The following is a 26,558-nucleotide window of genomic DNA, read 5'->3' as shown; positions in this document are numbered from 1 at the left end:
CTCGGAGTCGGCAACTCCCGGCGGCGTCCCTAGCTCCCGGCCCCGGGCCCGCCCCCTGCTCAGGCACCGCCCCCTCCGGGCTCTGGGCCCTCCTCTCCCTCGCGGCTACGCCCCCTGCCCGCCTCCGACTGTAGCCCCGCCCCCAGGCACCGGCCCCGCCTGTCTGGGCTTCTGGTCCCGCCCAGGCTCTTGTCCCTCGGGCCCCAGCCTCGTCCCTCCTCGGATCTGACTCCACCCCTTCTCCGGAGCCTGGGAGGCGGGGCTGAGAACCACAGAGATGGCCGGGCCTCCGAGCCGCCCAGGGCGGCCGGAAGTTTGCGGGGCGGGGCGGGGCAGACGCGGGCGGCCAAGGCCCGTTTCCGGCGGCGTCGCGCGTTTGCTATCCTCGGGTGGTCCTCAGGGAGGGTGAGTCGGCGCGGCGGGCGCGGACTCGGCTTGTGCTGGGTGTGAGTGATCGCTGGTCGCTTCCTGCGCCCTCCGGCCTTCGGCACTGGGTCCCCGCGTCTCCCGGCCTCCAGTCGGGAAAGCGCGGGGGCTTTCCGGGGCCCTGAGCGCCTGGCGTGGGCGGTGGTCGAGCACAGCCGCCCTCTCCCGCGGTGGCGCGAGGCGGGCTTCTTTTGGCCGAGTCTCGCACGCAGCTCCCCGCAGACCCCGCTAGTGGCAGCTACGCCACCCGCGGGCCCCGGTGTCAGGGGCTTGAATAAGGCGAGCTCCAGCTGCGGCCTTTTCTCCAGGCCTGGGCCTACTCCCGGGGCCCTGACTCGCCCTCCTGCGAAACCGCCTCCTTCTAGAGCGTTCTCTGTTTACTGGCCTGGAAGGCCTAGGATAAGTGACAGTGGAGGAAAGAGCGGTGCCTTGGGTGGGGTAGGCTGTTTGTCTTCTCTGAATTCTGGTGGCTATTCCGGGCATTCCTACTGTCAGGAGCCAGGCGGAGGATCCTCCTCCGGTGGTCACTGCTGCTTGGATCAGCCTCCCTATGCCGGTGACCTGGGGTTTCCACCCACAAACCACTGTCTGGGTTAGAAGCTGCCGTACGAAGACTCTTTTTCCCATTCCGACTTCCCGGGGGAATGCTTGGGCAGGTAGAGGGTCCGGGGTCATTGGCTTAATTGAGGTGATTACATCCCTGTGCATGGTTCCATCCTGGCGACAGGTGAGCTGGAGACTGGAATTTATGTACTTGAGGGCAGGGGTTTCCACGTCCACTCCTGTCTTCCCTTCAGTTCGTCATTTTTGCTCCTGCCTGCTCCAAGCTCCAGTCGCTCCTTGCTGTCAGGGATTTACCCACACTGGTTCATCCAGCCCCATTTCTTCTTGCGTCAGGCCCTTTCACATGCTATTCCTGCTGCCTGGAGTGCTCTGCCCACCTCCATTACCTTGGCCGAGGTCCCTTTGGAAGTGACCCATGACACTGAGTCAGCTTTCTGGTCTAAGTGGCTTTTATAGTTCCCTGTACTTCAGCGCTGTTGTGGTTGCAGTGTGCTTATTTGTGTGGTTATTTAACTTTTTCCTCCACCAGACTGCTTCGTGAAGGCAGGGTCCTCGTGTCCACTACTGTATCCCCATTACTCAGTGCCTGGCACGTGGCATCCACTCCTTACAGCTTTGTGGAGTGATTCACACACAGAGTCTAAAGAGGAACAAGAGTTCAGTGGGCCTCCTTCACTCAAGTGCCGTGTCTGCTTCAGCCCAGCCCCATGTCCCTGCTAGAGAAATCTGGGGCTGGAGGTAAAGGAGCAGAGAGCACAGTATCCGCTTGATTAGCCTGGAAGTTGGGCTTCTGGCACCCTGACCTCTAATTCTTTCATAATTCTCAACAGGTGTCTCGGCCAGAACACGTGGATGCCCACCCACCACTGAGCCTCATGGTAGGAAGCTTGACTGCCTCCTCCTCCTCGCTTGTCCTGTGAAGGCCCACCTCCTGCTCTGCCTCGGGGCCTGGGCTCAGACCCTACCTTGGCCCTTGCTGGGCTTAGGAAGACCCCCTTGCCCCCATCCAGTGAGCAAACCCCTGCCCAAACCAGGGCCTAATTGAGGCTCTTGAGGGGGGAGGGTTGTATGACCACCGTGGACTGGGTTCCTCCTCCCCGAGACTACCCCTCCCCAGAATATTAGAGGCAGAGGAGTCCTGGTGAGCGTCTCACCTAACCCCGTGGTGCGCCTGCCTGAGGCATGTCATGAGGCAGTGCCAGAAGGGGGCTGGCACCCAGGGATTCCTGGGGTGCTGGTGTATGTCCTTTCAGGAGGTGGTAACATTTGGCGATGTGGCTGTGCACTTCTCTCGGGAGGAGTGGCAGTGTCTGGACCCTGGCCAGAGGGCCCTCTACAGGGAAGTGATGCTGGAGAACCACAGCAGTGTGGCTGGACTAGGTGAGGCTGCACCTTGGGGCCCTTCCCCTGCATCATCAGTCAGCACCCACCCAGCCAGGCTCCATTGGAGGCCAAACACTCAGACCCTTGTGGGCTCCATAGTGGGCTTGGACTCATGAGTGGTGTGCCAGGCTGGTTCCTAGCTTTGCCTGTGTCATGGGGTTCAGCCCCCAGGGAGTGGGTGGGATTCTGGTAGTTAGTAAAGCCTCTTCTTTTCCTAAGCTGTTAAATTGTGGAAATAGAATCCAAACTTGAAATAGCTTAGACAAGAAAAGAGAAATGATTGGGTGGAAGAATCCAAGGCAAAGGTTGTACAACCAGAGCAAGAGGTGGCAGTGCCCATGCGGCTGCTATGCAGATGCTGTCATCCCCTTGCCCCTCCTGTCCTGCCGTTAGTCTTCCTCTCTGAACTCCTCCATTGCCACAGGCAGCCACTACGGTGCTCTTTATGTCCGTGTCTGTATTCTCACAAGGTGTGTGCTGTCATTAGATTGCAACTTGGTGAAGGGGGGTGTGTCTGACTTGGGCCTCACTGGGCCTCTTGCCTGTGACTAAGCTCTCTGCTGCATCGGACCCCGAGAGAGTGCCTGGGCTGGGGGATCCGGAATGGAATTGATGGGGCATAGTTGGTTGGCCAGGAGCTTTTTGGGGTGTTGGACCAGGCCTGCACCCCTCTGTCTTGGCTAGGCTGGCAAAGTCCAGCTTTCTGTTTTGCCAGTCAGATAAGTATACAGTGGGAGGCTCTTGTGGTTTGAATTTGCATTTCTCTGATTTCTGCTGAGCTTGAACCTATTTTCACACCCTCATTAGTTTGCTAGGTTCTTCTGTAAAATGTCTGCTCAGGGCATTTGTCCATATTCTAGGTCTGCTGTGTTTTACTGCTTTGAAGGTGTTGTTTCTTCATTCTGTCTAAGATGCCTTACATTGTAAAACATGTAATTATGTCCACATCCTTATTTTAAGGAAGGTGAAATGCTACCGATGACATGCATTTTTTTTATCACTTGATTTTACTGTTTACTTTTAAAAGAGCTCTCTTAGACTCATTTAGACCTGGCTTACCCTGTCTCGTTGAAATAGAAAGGAAAAGACGCATGTCCTGAGGGTCCTTTTTTTTTTTTTTCCCTCCCCGAGACTGAGTCTCACTCTGTCACCTACCCTGGAGTGCAGTGGTCTGATCTCGGCTCACTGCAGCCTCCGCCTCCTGGGTCCAAGTGATTTTTCTGCCTCAACCTCCTGAGTAGCTGGGACTGCGGGTGCCTGCCACCACACCCGGCTAGTTTTTGTATGTTTAGTAGAGACAGGGTTTCACCATGTTGCTCAGGCTGGTCTCGAACTCCTGACCTTGTGATCCACCCGCCTCGGGCTCCCAAAGTGCTGGGATTACAGGCGTGAGCCACCGTGCCCGGCCAGAGTAAGGGTACTTCTAATGTTTCTTCACAGCTTTTAGTGACCCACTCTCTGGGTTGGTTATCTGTGTCCATACTTTCCACGTGATGGCAGCCTGTGGGCCTGGCCATCGAGGGGTGCTGCAGCCTTTCGTAAGTGGTAATGGGGTTTTTTCATCCCGTGAGGTTGGTGCTTGAGCTCTCTTGCTTGGCATATAGCAGCCATTCCCTTTTAACAGTCCCATCTGCTGTGCCTGTTCCTCTCTCAGGCCCTGTGTGTACACAGTTGCTGATTTGCCAGTAACTGGAATTGCAGTCATTCCTCCAGCAACAGTTTGCTTCTCCAGGTTCAAAGGTACAGCTGCTGTTCTTTTTCCATGGCTTCTGTCTATTTATAACGTTCTGCTGCTGTGCCAAGTCACAGGGTAAACCTTTTGAAGACAGTGTAAAGAGCAGCTAAATTCAGCATGTGTTGTATGATGGTGCTGGTGACACCTGCAGCAGTGACTGGGCCGCTGAGGCAAGCTCACGTGTGCACAGGCAGTGATGGTGTGTCACAGCTGCCGCCTGGCGGATGACACTGGTTCCTAGATATGTCCAAGAGATGGGAAAGGGTTTTATAAAAAGACTATCTTAGGGCCGGGCGTAGTGGCTCACATCTGTAATCCCAGCACTTTGGGAGCCTGCGGTGGGCGGATCACGGGGTCAGGAGATCGAAACCAGCTTGGCCAACACAGTGAAACCCCATCTACTAAAAATACAAAAATTAGCCGGGTGTGGTGGCGTGTGCCTGTAATCCCAGCTACTCGGGAGGCTGAGGCATGAGACTCGCTTGAACCCTGGAGGCGGAGCTTGCAGTGAGCTGAGATCGCACCACTGCACTCCAGCTTGGCGACAAAGCGAGACTCTGTCAAAGAAAAAAAAAGGACTATCTCAGAATTTATCAAACAGGATAAATTCCAGGTTAGTTTTGTGTATTATAAACCACTTTTTTAGCTGGACATGGTGTTGCATGCCTGTAGTCCCAGCTACTGGGGAGGGTGGGGAGGGAGAACTGCCTGAGCCTAGGAGGTCAAGGTTGGAGTGAACTATGATTGTGCCACTGCAGTCCAGCCTAGGCAACAGAGTGAGACCCTGTCTAAAAAAAAAAAAATCTTTTCTGCTTCTTTCGTGTTTGTTAACTTTGCTAGGTCAGATTTTTTGTTTTGAGATGGAGTCTGGCCAGGCTGGAGTGCAGTGGCGTGATCTTGGCTCACTGCAGGCTCCGCTGCCCCCTGGGTTGACGCCATTCTCCTGCCTCAGCCTCCCGAGTAGCTGAGACTACAGGCGCCTGCCACCATGCCCGGCTAATTTTTTTTTTTTTTTTTTTTGTATTTTTAGTAGAGACGGCGTTTCACCATGTTAGCCAGGACGGTCTCAATCTCCTGACTTCGTGATCCGCCTGCCTCGGCCTCCCAAAGTGCTGGGATTACAGGCACGAGCCACGGCGCCCGGCCTGCTAGGTCAGATTTTAATGTAATTACTCAGGTTTTGCCTTATGGATTGTCTCTTTGAAGTTTTATTTAAAAGTTCTGTCTGGGCACGGTGGCTCATGCCTGTAATCCAAGCGCTTTGGGAGGCCAAGGCGGGTGGATTGCCTGAACTCAGGAGTTCAAGACCAGCCTGGGCAACACAGTGAAACCCGGTCTCCACTAAAATGCACAAAAAAAATTAGCTGGGCATGGCAGTGTGCGCTTGTAATCCCAGCTGCTTGGGAGGCTGAGGCAGCAGACTCGCTTGAACCTGGGAGGCAGAGGTTGCAGTGAGCTGAGATTGTGCCACTCCACTCCAGCCTGGGTGACAGAGCGAGACTCTGTCTCCAAGAAAAAAACAAAAGTTCTTCCCTGGCTGGGCGCGGTATCTCACGCCTGTAATCCCAGCACTTTGGGAGGCCTAGGCGGGCTGATCACCTGAGGTTAGAGTTTGAGACCAGCCTGGCCAACATGGTGACACCCCGTCTCTACTAAAAATACAGAAATTAGCCAGGCATGGTGACGGGCGGTTATAATCTTGGCTACTCGGGAGGCTGAGGCAGGAGAATTCCTTGCATCCGGGAGGCAGAAGTTGCACTGAGCCAAGGTCATACCAGTGCACTCTAACCTGGGTGACAGAGTGAGACTTGGTCTCAAAAAAAAGTTCTTTCCTCCTCCAAGGTCACTGAGATGGGCTTCATTTCCTCCTGTGAATTTTACAGTTTCTATTTCTCATCTGTATCCCAGCTCCACATTTGTGTTGGGGTTATGTAAAAATCTGTGTTTTATTTTGTCCAAACATAGCTGTTTTCCCCAACATCATCTATTAAACAGTCTCCTTGGCCAGGCGCAGTGGCTCACGCCTGTAATCCCAGCACTTTGAAGTAGGCTGAGGCGGGCAGATCACCTGAGGTCAGGAGTTCGAGACCAGCCAGGCCAACATGGTGAAACTTCATCTCTACTAAAAATACAAAACTTAGCCGGGTGTGGTGGCCCGTGCCTGTAATCCCAGCTACTCAGGAGGCTGAGAGAGGAGAATTGCTTGAACCTGGGAGGCTGAGGTTGCAGTGAGCCGTGATCGCGCCACTGCACTTCAGTCTGGGCAATAGAGCGAGGCTCTATCTCAAAAAAAAAAAAAAAAAATCTGCTTTTCCTGTTGACATGTGGAGCCACCACTTTCATCTGTGAAATGAGGTGTTTCTGAACCCTGTTCTCTTCCCTGAATCTCTCTTGTGGGCCAGCTTCTTGCTTTTGGTTTGTTTGGTTATTTTTTGTTCATTTGTTTTTGTTTTTTTTTTTCAGATGAAGTCTCACCCTGTTGCCCAGGCTGGAGTGCAGTGGTGCGATCTCGGCTCACTGTAAGCTCCGCCTCGCGGGTTCACGCCATTCTTCTGCCTCAGCCTCCCGAGTAGCTGGGACTACAGGCGCCCGCCACCGTGTCTGGCTAATTTTTTTGTATTTTTAGTAGAAACAGGATTTCACTGTGTTAGCCAGGATGGTCTCGATCTCCTGACCTCATGATCCGCCAGGCGTGAGCCACTGTGACCAGCCTATATATTTCCTTTTGTGTATTGTCTTTATATAGTTTTGACATGTTTGATAAATGGCATTTGGCATACAAGTAGAACTTGGTGGAACTAATCTGTAAAACCATCTGGTCCTTGGGCTTTTGGGGAAGGAAAGTCTTGGATTAGCATTTATGCATTTATATTTCCTTTTTCTTTTTTTTTTTAAGAGTTGGGGTCTTGCTCTGTTGCCCAGCCTAGAGTACAGTGGTGTGATCATAGCTCACTGCAGCCTTGAACTCCTGGGCTCAAGTGATCCTTCCACTTGAGTTTCCCTAGTAGCTGAGACTACAGGTGTGCGCCACCATGCCCAGATGTTTTTTCTTTCTTTGTAGAGTTGGGGTCTGTCATGTTGCCCAGGCTAGTCTTAAACTTCTGGCCTGAAGCAGTCCTGCCTCAGCCTTCCAAAATGCTGGGATTATAGGCAAGAGCCACCTTGCCTGGCATTTCCTTTTGTTTTTACTCTGTTATATTTGTAATTGTTTCTCTTATTCTCTCTGTTTTGGTAGCATCTTCTCACTATGTTCACCTTGACTGGTTTTGTCATGAGACTGTCATATTCATGTTTTCAAAGAACTGGCTTTTGGCTTTGCGTTTTTCAGGGGGTTGGGTTGGAGGATGTTTTTATAGGTCTTTGTTCTCTATCTCTCTGAATCCTGCCCTAGATTTATTATTTTCTTCCTCTTTATTTATGTGAGTTTGATGTGTGTGGTGTGTGTTTGTTTTGCTTTTTTAATTTTTTGAGACAGAGTTTCGCTCTGTTGCCCAGGCTGGAGCACAGTGGCTTACTGCAGCCTGGACTCCCTGGGTTCCAGTGATCCTCCCACCATGTTGGCCAGGCTGGTCTCGAACTCCTGACCTTCAGGTGATCCATCCGCCTTGGCCTGCCAAAGTGCTGGAATTACAGGTGTGAGCCACCACACCTGGCCATTCTCAACTTCTTGAACGTATTGTTTACCTCATTTGTGTTTTAAAATACTCATTTCTAGTAAATGTATCTAAAAGTATAAAATTTTTCTGGGCATAGTGGCATATGCCTATAATCTCAGCTACTTAGGAGGCTGAGGCAGAAGGATTGTTTGAGCTGAGGAGTTTGAGGCTAGCCTGGGCAACATAGCGAGACCACATGTCTACAAAGAATTTAAAAATTAGCTGGGTGTGGTGTCACGCACCTGTAGTCCTAGCTACTCAGTAGGCGGGAGGACTGGTCTAGGCTATAGTGAGCTGTGATGGTGCTACTGCACTCCAGCCTGTGTGACAGAGCAAAACCATGTCTCTACATCACATTTTATCTTTACATGCTGCTTGGGCTGCTTCCTATAAATTCTGACTCATCATAAATATGGTTGCCACTTAGTAATTTATTATTTAGTTTCTAAGTAGCTAATTGCATCTAAGCAACGTTTTGTAATCAATTTCATACTGCACTGCATTTGCCTGGGTGCATGTTCTGTGGTATTGTTGTTTGCTGTGTCTGTGACTCAGTGTGTGGCTTGACCCAAGGGTGTTTCTTTGTTCCACATGTACTTGGAGAGAATATGCATTTTCTGTTGAGTGCGGAGTCCTGCCTGCATCTGGGGGCTTGAGCTTATTGGCTATAGGCCTTTGGAATCTCTGCCTGCCTCTTTCCTTCCAGTTGGGAGAACCCTGAAGGAAGCTTCCAACCAGAGGCCTTGGCTGGCCCATGGATCAACTGCTCATCTCTGTACTGACCGGCACAAAGAGGGTACGGGGGCAGGTGGCCCCAAGAAGGCAGGGTGCCAGGTGGGCCCCCACAGGTCTCTGCCACCCAGTCTACGGAGAGGGAGGCAGGCCCTGAGGCATCCTTTGTGCAGGGACTTGAGGCTGGAAGGCCACTGGCTGAAGATTGGACCTTGGAGCTTTCTGATGCAAAATTTGCTCGTTTGTGTCCATTTGTCATTGTTTGTCATCTTATTTTGTAACCACCTGGCCTCTTGGAGCATCTCTGCTCTCTAACCGAGGGACAGGCCCGGCTCTGCTGAGTGAAGCTTGGGCTTCTTCTCTCTCCCAAGTTCCAGGGGTAGAGGCGGACTGTCCTTTGCAGACTGGTGACAGGGTCACCTGGAGATTGTGGGAGTCAGGTATCCCTTGCTGTCTAGCCACAGGAGCTGGACAGATCTGGACAGAAAGGGCTTCTGTGTCCCCAGATTCTCACCACCCTTGACACTTCTCTCTCCCTGCAGGGGCTCTGCCTGTGCCTTGTAGCCCCCCTGCCCCTTTACATTTGGAAACCGGGGAAGGCTTAACCCTGTGCTGCACGCTCCCTGTCATGCTGACACTGTCTTCTCTGCCACACACACAGCAGGATTCCTAGTTTTCAAGCCTGAGCTGATCTCCCGGCTGGAGCAGGGAGAGGAGCCGTGGGTCCTTGACCTGCAGGGAGCAGAGGGGACAGAGGCACCAAGGACCTCCAAGACAGGTAAGACTTAGACCCCGTCACAGAGAAGCCCTGGGGTAAGGAGAAACCGCAGGAGGGGCCTCACAACTGGGCAGCTGTGGGTGAGTCACAGGGGCTACGCTGGGATCCCTGGGAATGCCACTGGGGAAGCAGCATCCGGCACATAGAAGGGAGCATAGACCCGTTGTGGGGCTGCCTTGGGAGAGGCCAAACTGAAGAAGAGCCAAGACACAGAAACCCCTGCGTTTCCACAAAAACAGAGCTTGTTTTTGAAATCATGTTACATTTTGTTCTATTTCTAATTTTACTCATACTTTTTTTTTTTTTTTTTTTTTTGAGACGGAGTCTCGCTCTGTCGCCCAGGCTGGAGTGCAGTGGCGCGATCTCGGCTCACTGCAAGCTCCGCCTCCCGGGTTCACGCCATTCTCCTGCCTCAGCCTCCCAAGTAGCTGGGACTACAGGCGCCCACAAGTGCGCCCGGCTAATTTTTTGTATTTTTAGTAGAGACGGGGTTTCACCGTGGTCTCGATCTCCTGACCTTGTGATCCGCCCGCCTCGGCCTCCCAAAGTGCTGGGATTACAGGCGTGAGCCACTGCGCCCGGCCCTATACTTTTGTTAAGCAAAGATACAAACCTATGGATCCAAGTGAAGGGTTAGGTTTGGCCTTCAGTAACTTCTCCTCAGGTAAGCATATTCCCTGAGGCAGCTCCCTTCAGACCTTCTCAGGCTCCAGTAGTGCATTACTTTCCTGTGGCTGCTGTAACAATGAACCACAAACTAGGAAGCTTAAAACAACAGAAATTTGTTGTCTCACAGCCGTGGAGGCTGGAAATCTGAAGTCGAGGGGTCAGCAGGGCTGTGCTCCCTGTGAAAGCTTTAGGAAAGATCCCGTCCTGCCTCTCCGGGCAGCTGGTGGTTTTCTGGCAATCCTTGGGTTCCTTGGCTTGTGGACGCATCCCTCACTCTGATCTCTGACTCCTTCACACGGCTGCCTCTCCCTGCGTGTCTGCGATCATGTGGCCATCTCCTTAGAAGGACACCAGTCATGTTGGGTTAGGGGCCACCAGTGACCTCATGGTGACTAATTACATCTGCAATGACCGTGTTTCCAAACAAGGTCACATTCTGAGGTGCTTTAAGTTAGGACTTCAGTCTGTCTTGGGGTCCTCAGCCCTAACCAGGGCACCCGCTGCCTCCAGCATGAGCTCCTGCTGGGCAGGTGCCTCGCCTGGTGCTCTGCTTCCCTGCTTTGCTGGTGTGCGGCCCAGCATGACAAGGGAGATGGGTCTGCGTGCATCTCAACTGCAGAAAGGAAGCCCCTCCCCTCCCCTTCAGTTGCTGCTGGGTTGCCACAGTCACTCCTGCACATGGCAGGACCAGGCCCCACAGAGGCCATCGGCTTGGAGGGGCCTCGGGAAGCAAGTTGGACAGTCCAAAGTTGTGAAAAGCAGGGCCTGTGGGGCTGGGCGTGGTGGCTCACGCCTGTCATCCCAGCACTTTGGGAGGCCGAGGTGGGCAGATCATGAGGTCAGGAGATCGAGACCATCCTGGCTAACACGGTGAAACCCCATCTCTACTAAAAATACAAAAAATAAGCCGGGCATGGTGGCAGGCGCCTGTAGTCCCAGCTACTTGGGAGGCTGAGGCAGGAGAATGGCGTGAGCCCGGGAGGCGGAGTTTGCAGTGAGCTGAGATTGCGCCACTGCACTCCAGCCTGGGTGACAGAGCGAGACTCCCATCTAAAAAAAAAAAAAAGTAAAGTACAGGCTGTGATCTTCCTTCCATTCATATGATCCTAGGCAGCTTCAAAGGACAAGGAGGGTTTCTGAGCCTCTTTGCACCCTAGGGCCTTTGAGCCTCCCAGGAAGGCTGCATATGGGAACAGTGGTCAGGAACCCTGGCCTCACGGGCTCTGCGGGCTGCTCCCATGTTATCCTTTCTGCTCAGCCTCCCTGAGAAGGAGGTTCAGCTATAAGGTGGCCCTGTTAAAATCCAGCCGCCCATGAAAATATTTCCAACATGGACAGGAGCGTTTAAAGAGGGTGCTGTGGCAGAAAAGCCAGCTACAGTTGGCAGAATTAGTTCAGTGATTACATGTAGCAGGTGGTCCTTACTGTGATAAAGCATCAACCAAAAATATAATCCCACAGTAGTTGAGAGCTGCTGTTGATGCACCCAGCACTTGCTCACGGATCTGAGAGTCCAGGGCAAGGATGTGGCCTCTTAGATAAAACAAGCAGCAGCGCAAAACCAGAATAAGGCGGAAATGCCCAGATATGTTACTTGTCTCCAGCTGGTACAGTCAGCATCAGATACTGAAGGATATTGGCCCAGAGCAGTGGGTGAGGGGCCATGTCCCAGCTGTGCACCCTGATGCTCTTGACCACCACTGTGCCCCCTGGTGGTTCCTGGCACCCCTCAACAAAGCCTTGCTGTCAGCCTGGCCCTGCTCTCTGCCACTGCTTTATTTTTTTTTGAGATGGAGTCTCTGTTGCCCAGGCTGGAGTGCAGTGGCATGATCTTGGCTCACTGCAACGTCTGCCTCCCAGGTTCAAGTGATTCTTGTTCCTCAGCCTCTCAAGTAGCTGGGACTACAGGCGTGAGCCATCATGCCTGGCCACCCTGCTCTCTTATCTTTACAGCAGGGGAAGGCTTGGGAGGAGTGCCAAGCGAGCCCTGTTGAAGGAGCAGGCATTCTGAGGTGGTGTGGTTGTGCAGGGAAAGAAGCACATGAGGACCAGGCCTGGAGATGCCTCCTGTCCTCACAGCCCTTGAGCGTTCCTGCTGCACAGTGAAGCTGAAACGGCTGCCTACTCTGACTCTCCAGGACTGACTGGAAGACCTTTAGAGGTCCCTGGAAGCCGGAGACTCACCACTGATGGTTAGGAGTGGGCAGGAACCGAAGCTTGAAGCCCTGTAACTGGGCTGTGCATTCATGTGGGGTAGACTTGGGCTGGTTATAGCTGTGGCCACGTGGTCGTGGGTGTGAACGTGATTGTGTCGTGGTGGGGACCGTGGTTGTCATGACCATAGCCATGTGCTGTGGTTGTGTCCTGTCATGGTTGTGATCACAGACATCAAGGAGATGTCTGACCTCAGCAGAGGAGCCCTCTAGGGTTACAGAGTAGGACAGAAGCCTGTGCTTACTTGGAGAGTCCAGAAAGGGCGCAGATGTCTGGAAGACCTCCTGGGGGCCTCCAGAAAGTTGGAGCCCCAGGGAAGAAGTCAGTGTGGTCTTGGGGGTGGCCACGCACAGCCCAGAGAGAAGCAGGGGAGGTGGCCAGGTGTGAGTTGGCAGCAGCAGCCAGGAGGCAGCTGAGGGGGCTGGGTCCTGCTCAGAGAAGCCCACCCCAGGGAGTAGCCATGAACGGCCTATGTGCCCAGTGCTTTTCTGAGCTCACCAAGTTAAGTCCCTTGGCAGTTCTTCCAGCCCCATTTTCCTTGTCAGAATCCATGCCCTCCATTCAGAACTCAGACCCTGTACTGTTTCCTCACCAGCTAGGATGCTGGAGCCCCTGACCCCACAGCCCATGGTAGCTACCCACCCTTCCGGTCTTGCTTTGTATTCTTTGCCTCTGCATGGACTTTGCCCCACACCAGTGCCCTGTAGGATGGATCTCTCTGCTCACAGATCCCAGCCCCGCTGTAGGCCGTGTTGCTCTCAGCACTCTGCCCTGTGCATAACGAACACTTCATTGCTATTGAATGAGTGAACAAAGTAAAAAGCATGAAACCAGATCTGAGAACTGCCAAAGGCTCCACCTTCTCTTGCATGCTTCCACCTGGGGCCTCACAGGGCTCAGTGCAGCCGTCCTGGGAGCCTTGATTCCCGGCCCCCGCATTTGTAGTCTTGTCATTTCTCTGAGCACAAGGCCTAAGGAACGTCTTTGTTCGTGTTTATTTCAGATTCTACGATTAGGACTGAAAATGAGCAGTCCTGTGAGGACATGGACATCCTAAAATCGGAATCCTATGGGACAGTCATCAGAATCTCCCCACAGGACTTTCCTCAGAATCCTGGCTTTGGAGACGTTTCTGATTCTGAGGTCTGGTTAGACAGTCATTTGGGCAGTCGTGGGCTGAGAATGACAGGCTCTACCTTTCAGAATAACTGTTTGAATGAGGAGACTGTGGTTCCAAAGACCTTCATCAAGGATGCTGCCCAGGGATGTAAGGAGCTGGGAAGCAGCATCCTGGATTGTCAGCCTCCTGAAAGTCAGAGAGAGAGTGCAGAAGGGACGTCCCAGAGATGCGAGGGGTGTGGGAAAGGCTTCAGAGCCACTTCAGACATTGCTCTGCATTGGGAAATTAATACACAGAAAATTAGCAGATGTCAGGAATGCCAAAAAAAGTTATCTGACTGCTTGCAGGGGAAACATCCAAATAACTGTCATGGAGAGAAGCCGTACGAATGTGCAGAGTGTGGGAAAGTCTTCAGGCTCTGCTCGCAGCTTAATCAGCATCAGAGAATCCACACGGGAGAGAAACCCTTTAAATGCACTGAGTGTGGAAAAGCCTTCCGCCTGAGCTCAAAACTTATTCAGCATCAAAGAATTCACACTGGGGAGAAGCCCTACAGATGTGAGGAATGTGGAAAAGCCTTTGGTCAGAGCTCAAGCCTCATCCACCATCAGAGAATCCACACAGGAGAGAGGCCCTATGGTTGTTGTGAATGTGGCAAAGCCTTCAGCCAGCAGTCGCAGCTGGTTAGACACCAGAGAACTCACACTGGGGAGAGGCCCTACCCTTGCAAGGAGTGTGGGAAGGCCTTCAGCCAGAGCTCTACCCTAGCCCAGCATCAAAGGATGCACACTGGGGAGAAAGCTCAAATTCTAAGAGCCTCAGACAGTCCAAGCCTTGTTGCACATCAGAGAATTCACGCTGTAGAGAAACCATTTAAGTGTGATGAGTGTGGGAAAGCTTTTAGGTGGATCTCTCGCCTGAGTCAGCATCAGCTGATTCACACTGGAGAGAAGCCTTATAAATGCAACAAGTGTACAAAAGCCTTTGGTTGTAGTTCACGACTTATTCGCCATCAGAGAACTCACACTGGAGAAAAACCATTTAAATGTGATGAGTGTGGCAAAGGCTTTGTTCAGGGTTCACACCTTATTCAGCATCAGCGAATCCACACTGGAGAGAAACCCTATGTGTGTAATGACTGTGGAAAAGCCTTCAGTCAGAGTTCTAGCCTTATTTACCATCAGAGAATCCATAAAGGAGAGAAGCCCTATGAATGCCTCCAGTGTGGAAAAGCCTTCAGCATGAGCACACAGCTTACAATACATCAAAGGGTTCACACTGGAGAGAGGCCCTATAAATGTAACGAATGTGGGAAAGCCTTCAGTCAAAACTCAACCCTTTTCCAGCACCAGATAATTCATGCAGGAGTGAAGCCCTATGAGTGCAGTGAATGTGGAAAAGCCTTCAGCCGGAGCTCGTATCTTATTGAACACCAGAGAATACACACTAGGGCCCAGTGGTTTTACGAATATGGGAATGCCCTGGAAGGGTCCACCTTTGTGAGCCGTAAAAAGGTTAATACTATAAAGAAACTGCATCAGTGTGAAGACTGTGAGAAAATATTTAGGTGGCGTTCACACCTAATTATACACCAGAGAATTCACACTGGGGAGAAGCCTTATAAATGCAATGACTGTGGCAAAGCTTTTAATCGGAGCTCACGGCTTACCCAGCATCAAAAAATTCACACGGGATAGACCACTTATGTATAAATGTGTATATATGTGAATAAACCTACAGCCTTAACTTATTTTATATGGGATCATTTATACTGACAAACACGTAGAATGTTGGTAAAGATTCAGAATTACTCTCAAAAAAAATCCAACATAAGGCCGGGCGCGGTGGTTCATGCCTGTCATCCCAGCACTTTGGGAGGCCGAGGTGGGTGGATCACGAGGTCAGGAGATAAAGACCATCCTGGCTAACACAGTGAAACCCCGTCTCTACTAAAATTTAGCTGGGTGTGGTGGCGGGCACCTGTGGTCCCAGCTACTTGGGAGGCTGAGGCAGGAGAATGGCGTCAACCCAGGAGGCAGAGCTTGCAGTGAGCTGAGATCGTGCCACTGCGCTTCAGCCTGGGCAACAGAGTGAGACTCCGTCTCAAAAAAAAGAAAAAAATCCAACTTCACATAAAATGTATGTTAATTTGCTGAAATGTTTGACCTTAACCTGTTCAATAAAGCGTGCGTCCCTCACACCCGGGGTGCAGTCTGCAGTTTGAGTTCACAGGTCCCTGTGAATGAGGAAGCGGCACAAGAAAGGCTCTGCGAGCACTGCTAGACTTAGTAGGTTAAAATAATTTACCTCAACTATTTCCCCTTAAGGATCAATGGCTCACACTGGCTTCAACAATAAGGAAATGCATTAGCTCATGTTGGAGGAGGTCCAGGAGTGCCTAGAATTCCAACTTCACATTAGATCCTTATCTTAGAACTTAACCCAGCCACCCAGGACCAAAGGGCCCAGCCCTATCCCCTTCTTCAGAGAGGCAGGCTGGGCTAGCAGGTACACACCATCACTACTGGTGCGGTTGGCATTCATGGAGCACATATCAGTGCCAGGCACAGAAGCAAGGTGTCACAGCACATGTTCTGAGGTCACACTTGTGTCCCAGGGGCTTGCTGTGTGACCCAGGACATCATTGCCCTCCCTGAAACTCGGAGCCTTATTTGAATATCTGAAAACATGCACTGTGAGAGGGCACTGAGAGGAAGCAATGTAGAAGAACACATCTCACTGTGCGTGTCAGAGAACGAGCACGCAAGTGAATGCTAGTACAGCCACCCCTGTCCATGTCAGTGTCTCCAGCACACCCGTGTGTGCACAGGCCCTCAGGCTGATGACTGTCTTGTACTGGCGCAGTTGCCCCACTTTTTTTGGGTGGGGGGGAGGGTAGAACGTGGTGAGGAGGAAATACAGACAGTGGAGAAAAAGAAAAAATGGACCAGGCACGGTGACTCACACCTGTAATCCCAGCACTTGGGAGGCCAAGGTGGGTGGATCACGAGGTCAGGAGATCAAGACCATCCTGGCTAACACGGTGAAACCCCATCTCTACTAAAAATACAAAAAAATTAGCCGGGTGCGGTGGTGTAGTCCCAGCTACTCAGGAGGCTGAGGCAGGAGAATGGCGTGAACCTGGGAGGTGGAGCTTGCAGTGAGCCGAGATCGCGCCACCGCACTCCAGCCTAGGTGACAGAGCGAGACTCCGTCTCAAAAAATAAAAACGAAAAGGGGATGGAAAGAAGTGGTTGGGAAACACATGGGGAGAAGAACCTGAGAAGAAGGGGTGAGGAGAGGGAGTGGGGAAAGAAGATGGTGGGAAGAAAAGATGTTCGAGCGAAGAACTTGGGGCGAGGGAGTGGGGAAGGAAGAAGGTGGCGAGGGAGTGGGGAAGGAAGAAGGTGGCGAGGGAGTGGGGAAGGAAGAAGGTGGTGAGGGAGTGGGGAAGGAAGAAGGTGGCGAGGGAGTGGGGAAGGAAGAAGGCGGAGTGGGGAAGGAAGAAGGTGGTGAGGGAGTGGGGAAGGAAGAAGGTGGCGAGGGAGTGGGGAAGGACGACTCCGGAGAACTTGGGGAGAGGAAGTGGGGGAAAACGATGGTAGGGAAAAGAACTTAAGGAGCTGCAGTAGGGCAGACCAGCAGACCATAGGGCAAAAGGACAGATGGGAGGAGAAGCAGGATCAGGGAGGAGAACCCCAGTTGCTCCACTTTACAGGTCTGGATGTAATTTATGCTGTGGGACAGCTTTCCTTAAAACTCAGCCTGAAACAAAAACTGCCAAGAACTGAGGGTCTGAGATTTTATTCTTTGTAGAAGCTCATGAGAAATCCTGTAGCTACTCCATCTAGGAGGGGACGGCAGGCAGATGACTCACCGCAGTTGTCAGGGCCCTATCAGTTCCCTTTGTCCACCATTCCCATGACGCAGAGGCCCAGCAGGTGCAGGCACAGCTGAGAAACCTGGAGGTGAGGAGTGAGCCTGCTCTGTTGGGAGCTGGGGGGCCGTTACCTCACCCTTCAGGTTTTCTGCTGCCAACACAACCTTGAGAAGTGGCCCAGGTGGAGCATGGTGGGGTTCTTGGCACATGCAGGAACGTGGAGGGAGGTGTGGCTGATGGCAGGTGGCTTGCAGTAATCTGCTCAAGGCATGATGCTTTTTTGCTGAAATTGAATTTTCATGTGGATCTGCTGCTGAACCCTTATCTAATAGGCTGGGACCTTGTCCATTTGATTTTCTCACACGGCATCTAATTAAGGCTGATATTCACAGGCATGAGGCCAACAGCAAGACCTCAAGCCTGTCTCCACAGTCCTGGTCATTCAGGTATGAAGGAGTTCCAGGGGGAACCTGCTGATTTTTGGTGCCACTGCCAATAATTACACAGAAATATTTGGGCCCCAAAGGCCCCCGTCCCCAGTGAAGGGACACTTTGTGATCCCTTCGTCCCAGACATGTGGCCTAGAGGGACACAGGTCACGCCAGGGCTTGTGACTGCTGGCTTGGGTCATGCCGCACTGGTTAGGCATCATGGCAGGGTCACTGAGAAGTTGCAGCCTCAGCTGCCTAACCTAAGAGCAACTTGGGAATTTGTATCAGGTTGAAACAGGTTGTGCTGGTCCATGTGTTTGCAGGTTCCAGAGCTTTCCCTGGTGGCAAAGGACACAGCAGAGTCCAGGGTGCTTGTGTCCACATGAGTTTCGTCTTTACAGCCTGTGGATGGGGATCTGACCCCTTGGTGGGCCTGAGTGACCACCAGCCGCTGCTGCTTAGCTTAACACGCTGCGAGTGTGTTCCCAGACTACAGTGCTGCTCCCGGGGGCAAAGCCCTGACTGGTGACCTCCCACCTGCCCCTTCAGGGGCTCCTCCTGGTGTGCAAGGGCGATGGTGCTCTCCACAGCCACGAAATCAGTGTCCACTGTAACTGCCTTTTCTCCAGCCACGCCTACCCACACTGGAACTTCTGTACATGCTGAGTATGTGTGCAACGTCCCTGCCATGGGCTGTGTGGCTGCTGATGAGGGTCTTGGCAGGTAATGTGCTTAGCCAGGTGGTCGCCTTCAGGTCTAGCACAGGCATTGCTTTTTCTCCACTTCAGGCTTTCTGGGCCGCCCAACCATGGGACAAGAGCCAAGGCATCCACATGCACTACCTGCAGCTCCTGTTCCTGGCCTTCCGAACCCTGCTGTCAAAGACTCTGACCCTGCCTCCTCCTGGGCTCTCGTCATCTCCTCTTGGCCACTTCCTGGTTCATGAGCAGGACAAAAGGAGGGGAACATCAGCCATATGGATGGTCCGAAAATTCCAGATTCTGCGCTAACCACAATGCTGTGTTCTTTCCACTAACAGGAACCAGCCAAAAGGGCTGGGGTGCAAGCTTCATGCTGCTTCAGCACCTGGATTCTCTCTGGACTGACATGGTCCTAGATCAGGGTTGGCAAACCGGGCAAACTATTTGCAGCCTTTTACATTTCTGAATGGTTGGGGAGAAAATAAGAGACTTGCAACATTTGAAGACTATGTTAAAATCAAATTCGTGCACAGTGTCCCTGGGCTTGGTGATGCCCAGGTGTCTTCATGGAGCCTCTGGCAGCTTTCCTGTTGCAGCAGTGTTTACCACACCAGCCAGATCACCTTAACTTGGAAAATAACTTCATGCCTTCCAGCCACTGAAGGATTATTTTTTCCTCTCAGCCCTTAGTGGTTTCTTCACCTGAATGTCACAGTACAACTGAGAATAAGGCAGTTGGGTCAGTTCAACAGAAGTAAACCTAAAGTCCAACAATCCAGGTTGGACATTAGCCACGGAGGGGTGGGAGGAGTCCTTGTTTTTTGAGACGGAGTCTCACTCTGTCCCCCAGGCTGGAGTGCAGTGGCGCGATCTCGGCTCACTGCAAGCTTCACCTCCCGGTTCCTACCATTCTCCTGCCTCAGCCTCCTTAGTAGCTGGGACTACAGGTGCCTGCTACCACGCCCGGCTAATTTTTTTTTTTGTATTTTTTGTAGAGACGGGGTTTCACCGTGTTAGCCAGGATGGTCTCGATCTCCTGACCTCAGGTGATCCGCCCGCCTCAGCCTCCCAGAGTGCTGGGATGACAGGTGTGAGTCACCGCGCCCGGCTGAGGAGGAGTCCTCTTCTGGCTGCAGGATGTGGAAACGACACATCATGTCCGTGGGGCAGCTTGTGGAGAGCCAAGGGTGTGAGCACACGAGTTAAAATTTAAGCTGCTGCACAGCTTTGAGATCCGAGTATCACATGGAAGCATCCAGGTGGCCCCGGCGCACAGGCTCTGGTTCTCCTGTGCAGAGGGAGAGGAGGCCAGGCGGCCCCGGCGCACAGGCTGTGGTTCTCCTGTGCAGAGGGAGAGGAGGCCAGGCGGCCCCGGCGCACAGGCTGTGGTTCTCCTGTGCAGAGGGAGAGGAGGCCAGGCGGCCCCGGCGCACAGGCTCTGGTTCTCCTGTGCAGAGGGAGAGGAGGGGCTGCTCGGGGTAGTGCAGGTGCTGGACTATCCCGTGACCTGCGCGCACAATTGTGCAATTTGGCCTTCAGGAAACTCAGCTGAAGAGTTTCCAGGCCAGGCGCGGTGGCTCATGCCTGTAATCCCAGCCCTTTGGGGAGCCAAGGAAGGCTCACATGAGCCCAGGAGTTGGGAGGCTGCAGTGAGCTGTGATCGCACCACTGCACTCCAGCCTGCGGGACAGAGTGAGGCCGTCTCCACAATATATAAATAAATGAAAACATTTTGGGTTTCTGTTTTGGAGACAATAAATTATAACCTAGGTCTGGAATTGCTTTTTATCTCAACTATCAGAATAGTCTTCAATTTATGACACTGAATTGAAACTATTTGGAGCTTTCTGGAAGCTTCACAAAGTGGAGCAGAGCAAGGGCCGGGCCCAGGCCATTTTATAAATCCCCAAGTCCCCAGTGCGTGCAGCTTGACTCAGAGCCCCAGAAATGTTTGCTGAATGAATGAGTGATGCAGCCGGGGAGGTGTCCAGGCTTTGAGCTCAGGACAGTGCCGCAGGAGAGGGAACTCGCCAGCAAGTTTCCACAGAGAGCTAAGGCCAAGAAAACCAAGGAAGTAATTTCCCAGATGCAGACATCTGTTCCCTATGCACGGCCTTGCGCAAACCACGGGGACAAAGATGGACAGAGCCAGCCCCTGCCCTGGAGTCCAGGTCCAATGGAGACTGACCATTGACAAGGATGGACAGGTGCTCTGCATTGGAGGGGTCCAGTGGGCTCATGGGGTTGGCCCCAACCATGCCTGGCCTAAGAATGGTTTTTAAATGGAAAAAAAAATACTTTGTGATACATGAAATTAAAATTTCATGACTGGGTGCGGTGGCTCATTGCTGTAATACCAGCACTTTGGGAGGCCGAGGTGGGCAGAACACCAGAGCCCAGGAATTCAAGACCAGCCTGGGCAACATGGTGAAACCCCATCTCTCCAAAAAATATGAAAATTAGCCGGGCGTGGTGTGGTGTGCCTGTGAGCCCAGGAGGTTGAGGCTACAGTGAGCCATGATTGTGCCACTGCATTCCAGACTGGATGGCGGGGAGACCTTGTCTCAAAAAAAGGGAAAATTTCAATATCCATTAAAAAAATGTTATTGGAGGCTAGGCTTAGTGGCTCATGCCTGTAATCACAGCACTTTGGGAGGCCAAGGTGGGCGGATCACCTGAGGTCAGGAGTTCAAGACCAGCCTGGCCAACATGGTGAAACCCTGTCTCTACCAAAAATACAAAAATTAGCTGGGCGTGGTGGTAGGCGTCTATAATCCCAGCTGTTTGGGAGGCTGAGGCAGGAGAATTGCTTGAACCTGGGAGGCAGAGGTTGCAGTGAGTCGAGATCGTGCCGTTGCACACCAGCCTGGGCAACAAGAGTGGAACTCCCGTCTCAAAAAAAAGATGGTATTGGAACACAGCCTTATCTATTTGTTTATGTATTGTGTGACTGCTTTCAAGCCACCATGGCAGGGTGGACAGAAACTTCATGGCCCACAAAATCGAAAATGTTTACTCTCTTGCCCTTTGTGGGAAGAGTCTGTTCACTGCTGAGCCAGAGGAAGTGGCCTCTAAGTCTGCAGGGATCTCAAGTCCAATTGGATCATGTCTGTCCTGATTAAAACCCCACCGGCCCCTTGCCCCAGCGGAATGACCAAAATCCTGTGTGTGGCCTTGAGGCCAGCTGCTGTCCCTGCACTTGCCCTCTCTGTCCCTCACTCCCCTGCACTCAGGCAGTGCCAGCCCCAGTCCCGGGAATGGCCCACTCCCCTGCCTGTGTCTCACAAGCTGTCTTTTCATGGCTGTGTCTTGGTTTGCCTGGGTCCCTGCTTGAGACAAGCCCAAGGGTTCACAGATGAATTGAGGTAAACACAGATTCCCAATGAGAGACGGTGAGAGGTCAGCCTCAGGACCGAGGGCAGGTCTGTGCTCTGGGCTCCACACAGGCTTTGCAAAGCAGCTGGGAGAAGAAGGATGGGGCTGTCCCTAAAGCTGCTGTCCCTGCAGGGCCAGGGCCGGTGAGTGAGAAAGGCAACATGGTCTCAGCTGCTGCAGCCCCAGCCACATCCACATCTGGGGACGGAGAATGCAGGAAGTGGCTGGTCATATTCCTGACCCGAAGACAGTGGTAGGGACAGTGCCTTTGGGGAGACAGGAGGGCTGTACCTGGAACTCAGTGAGGGTGGGACGAAGTCGAGTGAACGACCAGATGGCAGAAGCCACAAGCATGCGCCTTAGAGGGCACCTGGGCCCCTCCCAGAGTCTGCTGACCCCACCCCCAGGTACTCCTCTGCACCCCGACATGTCAGAACTGCCCATGGAGGATGAGGAAGAAATCCAGGCTAGTGGAGGAGACAAACCAAAAACTGCAGACAAGACAAACAGCCAAGCAACCCCAGGCACTCAAAGACAAGGGGAGGTTTCTCGGCAGAGAACAGACCAGACATGGCCAGAAGTGCTCCATGGAGGCAGGGGCAGTCAGCTGGAACCCAGCTGACCGAAAATGGCTTTGCAAAGACTGAGCCCCAAGGCCCCTCCTGGAACACAGTTATGCTGGAAGCTGCAAAGCTGGCTACAACCCCTGCACACACCCGCCCTAGAGGCACCCGGGAGAGGTCCCTGCCACCAAGTCCACCCTGGTGACAGCCTTTCTGCCAGGCTCTAGCCTCCTCCCTTGCCCCCCTCCACACAGCAGCCAGTCACCAGATCATGTCTCTCCTTTGCTGAAACCCTCAAAAGGGCTCCTCTGTCACTCAGAACTGAGCCAAAGTCTTTAAAAGGCCCTAGTGCCCTGACCTCTGTACCCTCCCCAACGTCACCTTCCCCCAGTGATCGCCACCTACTGGGCTGCAGCCAGGCAGGCCTTAAGCACGTTAGGCCTCCCCACGCTGGCCGCCTGTGCACCGTCCTCCTTACCTTGTGCTGCCCCCCTCAGAGCGCTGTGCCTGTCACTCCTTCAAGTCCTCGCTCAGATGTCACACCCTCAAGGAAGGTCACCCCATCAGCACGCAGACCCCACCCTATTTGCTGCATCCCATCCCATCCTCTGACAAGCTATTCCAGTAAATTTTTATTATTTATTTTACAATGTTTCCCCTCCCCTCAGCCCCACTAGAATGTCAGCTCGGTGGGGTCAGGGATTTAAGGCAGAAGAATGAAAATGCCCAACCTAAAATACAAGATCTACAAAAGCACCTGGCTACATGGGGCCAGGCTGAGCAACTGTATGGTGTCTACAAAGGGCCTCAACCTGGCCACATAGCCACGCCCAGCAGCAAAGACAAATGTACAGGGAAAGGGAGGGTGTGAGGTTCAACACCCGCCTAGAGAAACATGTTGTTTACAGCTGCTTTACTTCAAAAAAAGAAAAAAAGGCATAGTTCTCTTTTTCAATTAAACAGAAAACTACATAATTACGTTCAAACACTCTCACTTAAGAGCCTGCCTCATGGCAAGGACAGAGCTGTCCTGGGAAGAGTCAGCGGCACTTTGGCACCATCTCAGGTGCCTGTCCAAGCCTGACCTGAATGGGACTGGCCAAGTGAGGGGTCAGTCCTGCAGTCTGCGCTCACACCTCTTCTCCAGATCTGCCATCTCCTTCAGGACCAGAGCCACGCTGTACCGCAGCTCCTGGAATTTGGCTGTGGGGACCTCGAAGCGGTATGCTGACCCATCTGAAAGCTTCAGCTGCATCAGGACGCTGGGCTGCAGGGAGCGAGCCAGGGCACTGGTAGAGATTGCTACATCCACCCGCCACCGAAAGTCAGCAACATGGGGCAGCCAGGCCCCCTGCTGCTGGGCCATGCAATCAAGGAGGGGCCGCTGGCTCCCAAATACCACGCTGGCCAAGTCCCCGACCAGGTCTTGGGGGATGCAGAGCTCCTGGAGCTGGTCCCTGAAGGTGTCAGGCTTCAGGCTGGCGGGGGGCAGACGGAGGGCTTGCTGGAGCAGCGTGTGCATGCCTGCCAACAGGGCACCCAGCCGCTCCTCCGGCAGGTCGGCGCTGACCCGAAGACGCTGCACAGCCTCTCGGCAGTCCTCCCCCTGCAGGCTGCTGACCACAAGCTTCAGCAATTTTCTGAACGTGCTCCTGTCTAGGTCACCTAGTAGTCGGGCCATTGCTGCCACCTCTGGAGGAAGCTGGGCCCCCAAGAAACTCACTCGGCCACTGTGACTATCACTAGGATGATGCAGGTACGGAGCTGCAGCCCCCACAGCAGACATTGCTGCTGCTTCTTCCTTGATCAGCCAGCCCAGGAGGTCGGTCCCAGATGCAGATGCCTAGAGTGGGGCAGGGGGAGAGGACCAGTGACTCTCACGTCCTTTGGGCCAGCGAGTGAGGGTTGATAGGGTCCCCATCATCAGGATGCTGACAGTGTGAACTACCAATGACAGTCAGTGCTGGGGAGGTGGCCCTGGGAGCAGGTGGCAGAGGGGTCCATGACAGTCCCAGGAGGAGCAGAGGCCTCCCAGAGGAAGTGACATCTAAGGCATGAAGGGCAAGCAGGAATTGGCAGAGAAGTGGCGGAGCAGGGAGGAGGACCAGGAAACAGCACAAGTTCTCCAAGTAAGTTAACAGATGAAAGAATGAACTAGGGGAAAGGTCCAGGAAACACAGGGACACAGGCAGCTGGCGCCACGGACCACACTGAGACCATTTAACTATTCAAACTTGAATCCTTCACAACAGCGGGCAAGAAGAAATAGCATTTTCACCTGACAGGGAGATAAGGCTCTAGGCCAGGTGCAGTGGCTCAAGCCTGAAATCTCAGCACTTTGTGAGGGTGAGGCCAGCGGATTGCTTGAGTCCAGGAGTTGGAGACCAACCTGGGCATCAGAGCAAGGCCCCGTTTCTACAAAAAATTTTAAAAACCAGCCAGGCATGGTGGTGCACGTCTGTAGTCCCAGCTACTCAGAAGGCTGAGGACAGAGGATCCCTTGGGCCCAGGAGGTCGTGGCTGCAGTGAAGCGAAATCGAGCCACTGCACTCCAGCCTGGACAACAGAGCGAGATGCTGTGAGGAAGGAAGCACGGAAGGAAGGGAGGAAGAGGGGGGAGGGAGGGAGGAAGAAAAGAAAAGTAAAAAGAAATCAAAGCTGTAAACACAGCTGCCAAAATCAAGGACTGGAGCCTAGACCTGTCTATTCAGAAGTCCCAGCTGTTTCCACCACAGCCCTCAAGCCCCGGGCTGGAGGCGCTGAGCAACGGGTGGCAACAGAGGCAAGTGCCGCATCTAAAGAGGGTGCCGACGCACCTGATGGGGCAGCGCAGCAGCACAAGCACCTGTTCACCTCAGCACAACAGGGGCTGGAGCAGAGCTTGGCGGGGCACAGCTCCTGTCCTCAAGGCACTTGTCAGGCCACTGCACAGCGCTGGGGGAGCCCAGGGAGCTCCTCAGGGGCTTCACGGCGCCTCTATTCTCCCTGAAAGTCAACGACCACCCACTGGCAACTCCTTCACCGCCCCGCCAGCACGAGCAGCGCCTTCCCACTCCAAAGGGCCATCCGGGAAGGCCTCCGAGCTGCCCGCTTCCGGTCACGCGGCTTGGCAGGCCGGGTTCGCACCCCGACTCCGTACCCGCGGCTCTGATGGGGGCGCGGGGGCCTTGGTGCAGAGTCGAGCGCCCGTCGCCGCCCCCACGGTTCGGGCTCAACCTACCGGCGGGCGCTCCTCCGCGGAAAAACCCCGCAGTATGGAGAGCTCCCGGGACACAGCGGCGAAGCAGCCTTTCCTAGGCCCGCACCCCCAGCCCGGGAGGGAGACTCCACCCGCTCCACCCCACGCTCCCGCGGTCCCAGTCGCCCCCAGCACCTGGTGCCGGCGATCCCCAGCTGATGCAGCCAAAAGCGGGCCTGGTCCCCGGAAGCGCCCCAAGGGCCACTTCCGGGTCGCTCTAGGAAAGCAGCAAGGACCCCGAGGGGCGGAGCCGAGGCCGCGCCAGGCCCTGCCCCCTCCCCGCCCGGGTGAGTCGGGGGTCGCCGCGGCGGGGTCCCAGGCCTGGCCTTAGACAGTTTTTTCTTTTCTTCCCCCGAGGAAAAGGGAAACAGAAGGCGGTGTTTTGTTTCCGTTTCTGAGGTAGAAACTGCAGCCTGGGCCCGCGTCTCCCTCCCAGCTCGCGCAGAGGAGGGTAAAGCGGGAGACGCCTCCCGTGGTCGGGGTCAGAATTCCAGTCACCTGAGGCTGAGGCGCTCGCTGGCTTTCGTCGGCTCCGGGTGGGCGGCGGGGAACGGGACCTTGCGGATCAGCGCGGAGCGGAGCGGAGCGGGCGTCCCTGTCCCGCGTGCACGGTCTGCGCCGCCAGGGTTTTGAGAGCTGCCCCGTTTCCCCTCCGGTCGGGTGGCGGCCGGCGCGGGTGACTCCGTTCCGCCTTGGGCTGCTCTGTTGGGCCCTAGTGCGGGAGCTTCGTCCCAAACAATGGCCTCCCGTACGTTTATTTAACATGTATTTTACTATAGTGAAAAATAATGTGCCAAAATCATTGAATTGTATAAAATGGGTGAATTTATATGGTATGTGAATTATAGCCCAATAAAACTTTTTTTTTTTTTAGACTGAAAAGAAGGGAAACAACCTAATTAAATGGGCAGAAGATTTGAGTGGACATCAAGGAAGATACAAAGTGAGTAATGGGTACTTGAAGCCTTCAGCATCGTTGGCTATTAGAGAAATGCGAATTGAAGCCACAGGGAGGTACCATTTCATACCATTAGAAGGGTTATAATAAAAATGACAGGCTGGGCGCGGTGGCTCCCGCCTGTAACACCAGCAC

General features: G+C 53.5%; 2 protein-coding genes across 34 annotated transcripts; one reads left to right on the top strand and one right to left on the bottom strand.

Moving 5' to 3' along the window:
• The first annotated feature begins 280 nt into the window (after positions 1 to 280).
• On the top strand, positions 281 to 15,027 carry LOC105464241 (zinc finger protein 7). Of its 30 annotated transcripts, XM_071067548.1 has the most exons (8): positions 510 to 864; positions 1,520 to 1,728; positions 1,821 to 1,868; positions 2,211 to 2,370; positions 4,028 to 4,113; positions 8,471 to 8,560; positions 9,158 to 9,274; positions 13,161 to 15,027. In XM_071067548.1, exons 2-8 carry the CDS (start codon positions 1,698 to 1,700, stop codon positions 14,972 to 14,974), a joined length of 2,346 nt encoding a protein of 781 aa, XP_070923649.1. In that variant the 5' UTR covers positions 510 to 864; positions 1,520 to 1,697; the 3' UTR covers positions 14,975 to 15,027. The 30 variants fall into 30 exon arrangements, with proteins under 30 accessions (XP_011710250.1, XP_011710248.1, XP_011710253.1 ...); XM_011711958.3 differs by lacking the exons at positions 510 to 864; positions 1,520 to 1,728 and adding an exon at positions 284 to 405; XM_011711942.3 differs by lacking the exon at positions 510 to 864 and having other exon boundaries at positions 1,163 to 1,728; positions 2,244 to 2,370.
• A 7,819-nt stretch (positions 15,028 to 22,846) lies between these two features.
• On the bottom strand, positions 22,847 to 26,144 carry LOC105464246 (COMM domain containing 5). Of its 4 annotated transcripts, none has more exons than XM_011711965.3 (2): positions 25,964 to 26,144; positions 22,847 to 24,070 (listed from the first exon to the last, which is right to left on the bottom strand). In XM_011711965.3, exon 2 carries the CDS (start codon positions 24,011 to 24,013, stop codon positions 23,339 to 23,341), a length of 675 nt encoding a protein of 224 aa, XP_011710267.2. In that variant the 5' UTR covers positions 24,014 to 24,070; positions 25,964 to 26,144; the 3' UTR covers positions 22,847 to 23,338. The 4 variants fall into 4 exon arrangements, with proteins under 4 accessions (XP_011710267.2, XP_011710266.2, XP_011710268.2 ...); XM_011711964.3 differs by lacking the exon at positions 25,964 to 26,144 and adding an exon at positions 25,601 to 25,725; XM_011711966.3 differs by lacking the exon at positions 25,964 to 26,144 and adding an exon at positions 25,044 to 25,355.
• Positions 26,145 to 26,558: the final 414 nt, after the last annotated feature.

The sequence above is a fragment of the Macaca nemestrina genome, chromosome 8 (genome assembly GCF_043159975.1).
Source record: "Macaca nemestrina isolate mMacNem1 chromosome 8, mMacNem.hap1, whole genome shotgun sequence".
Taxonomy (NCBI): Eukaryota; Metazoa; Chordata; class Mammalia; order Primates; family Cercopithecidae; genus Macaca; species Macaca nemestrina.
This window is presented reverse-complemented; position numbering and strand designations above follow the sequence as displayed.

Excerpts from the sequence above, each read along its gene's own strand:
- LOC105464241 (XM_011711937.3), top strand. The coding sequence starts at position 977 with ATGCCGGTGACCTGGGGTTTCCACCCACAAACCACTGTCTGGGTTAGA. Across the intron at positions 1,869-2,210 it reads ACCCACCACTGAGCCTCATG|GGATTCCTGGGGTGCTGGTG; the intron begins GTAGGAAGCTTG and ends GCTGGCACCCAG. Across the intron at positions 8,561-9,157 it reads TACTGACCGGCACAAAGAGG|CAGGATTCCTAGTTTTCAAG; the intron begins GTACGGGGGCAG and ends CCACACACACAG.
- LOC105464246 (XM_011711967.2), bottom strand. The coding sequence starts at position 24,673 with ATGCCTGGCTGGTTTTTAAAATTTTTTGTAGAAACGGGGCCTTGCTCT. Across the intron at positions 24,071-24,505 it reads GAGCCTTATCTCCCTGTCAG|GCATCTGCATCTGGGACCGA; the intron begins GTGAAAATGCTA and ends GCCCCACTCTAG.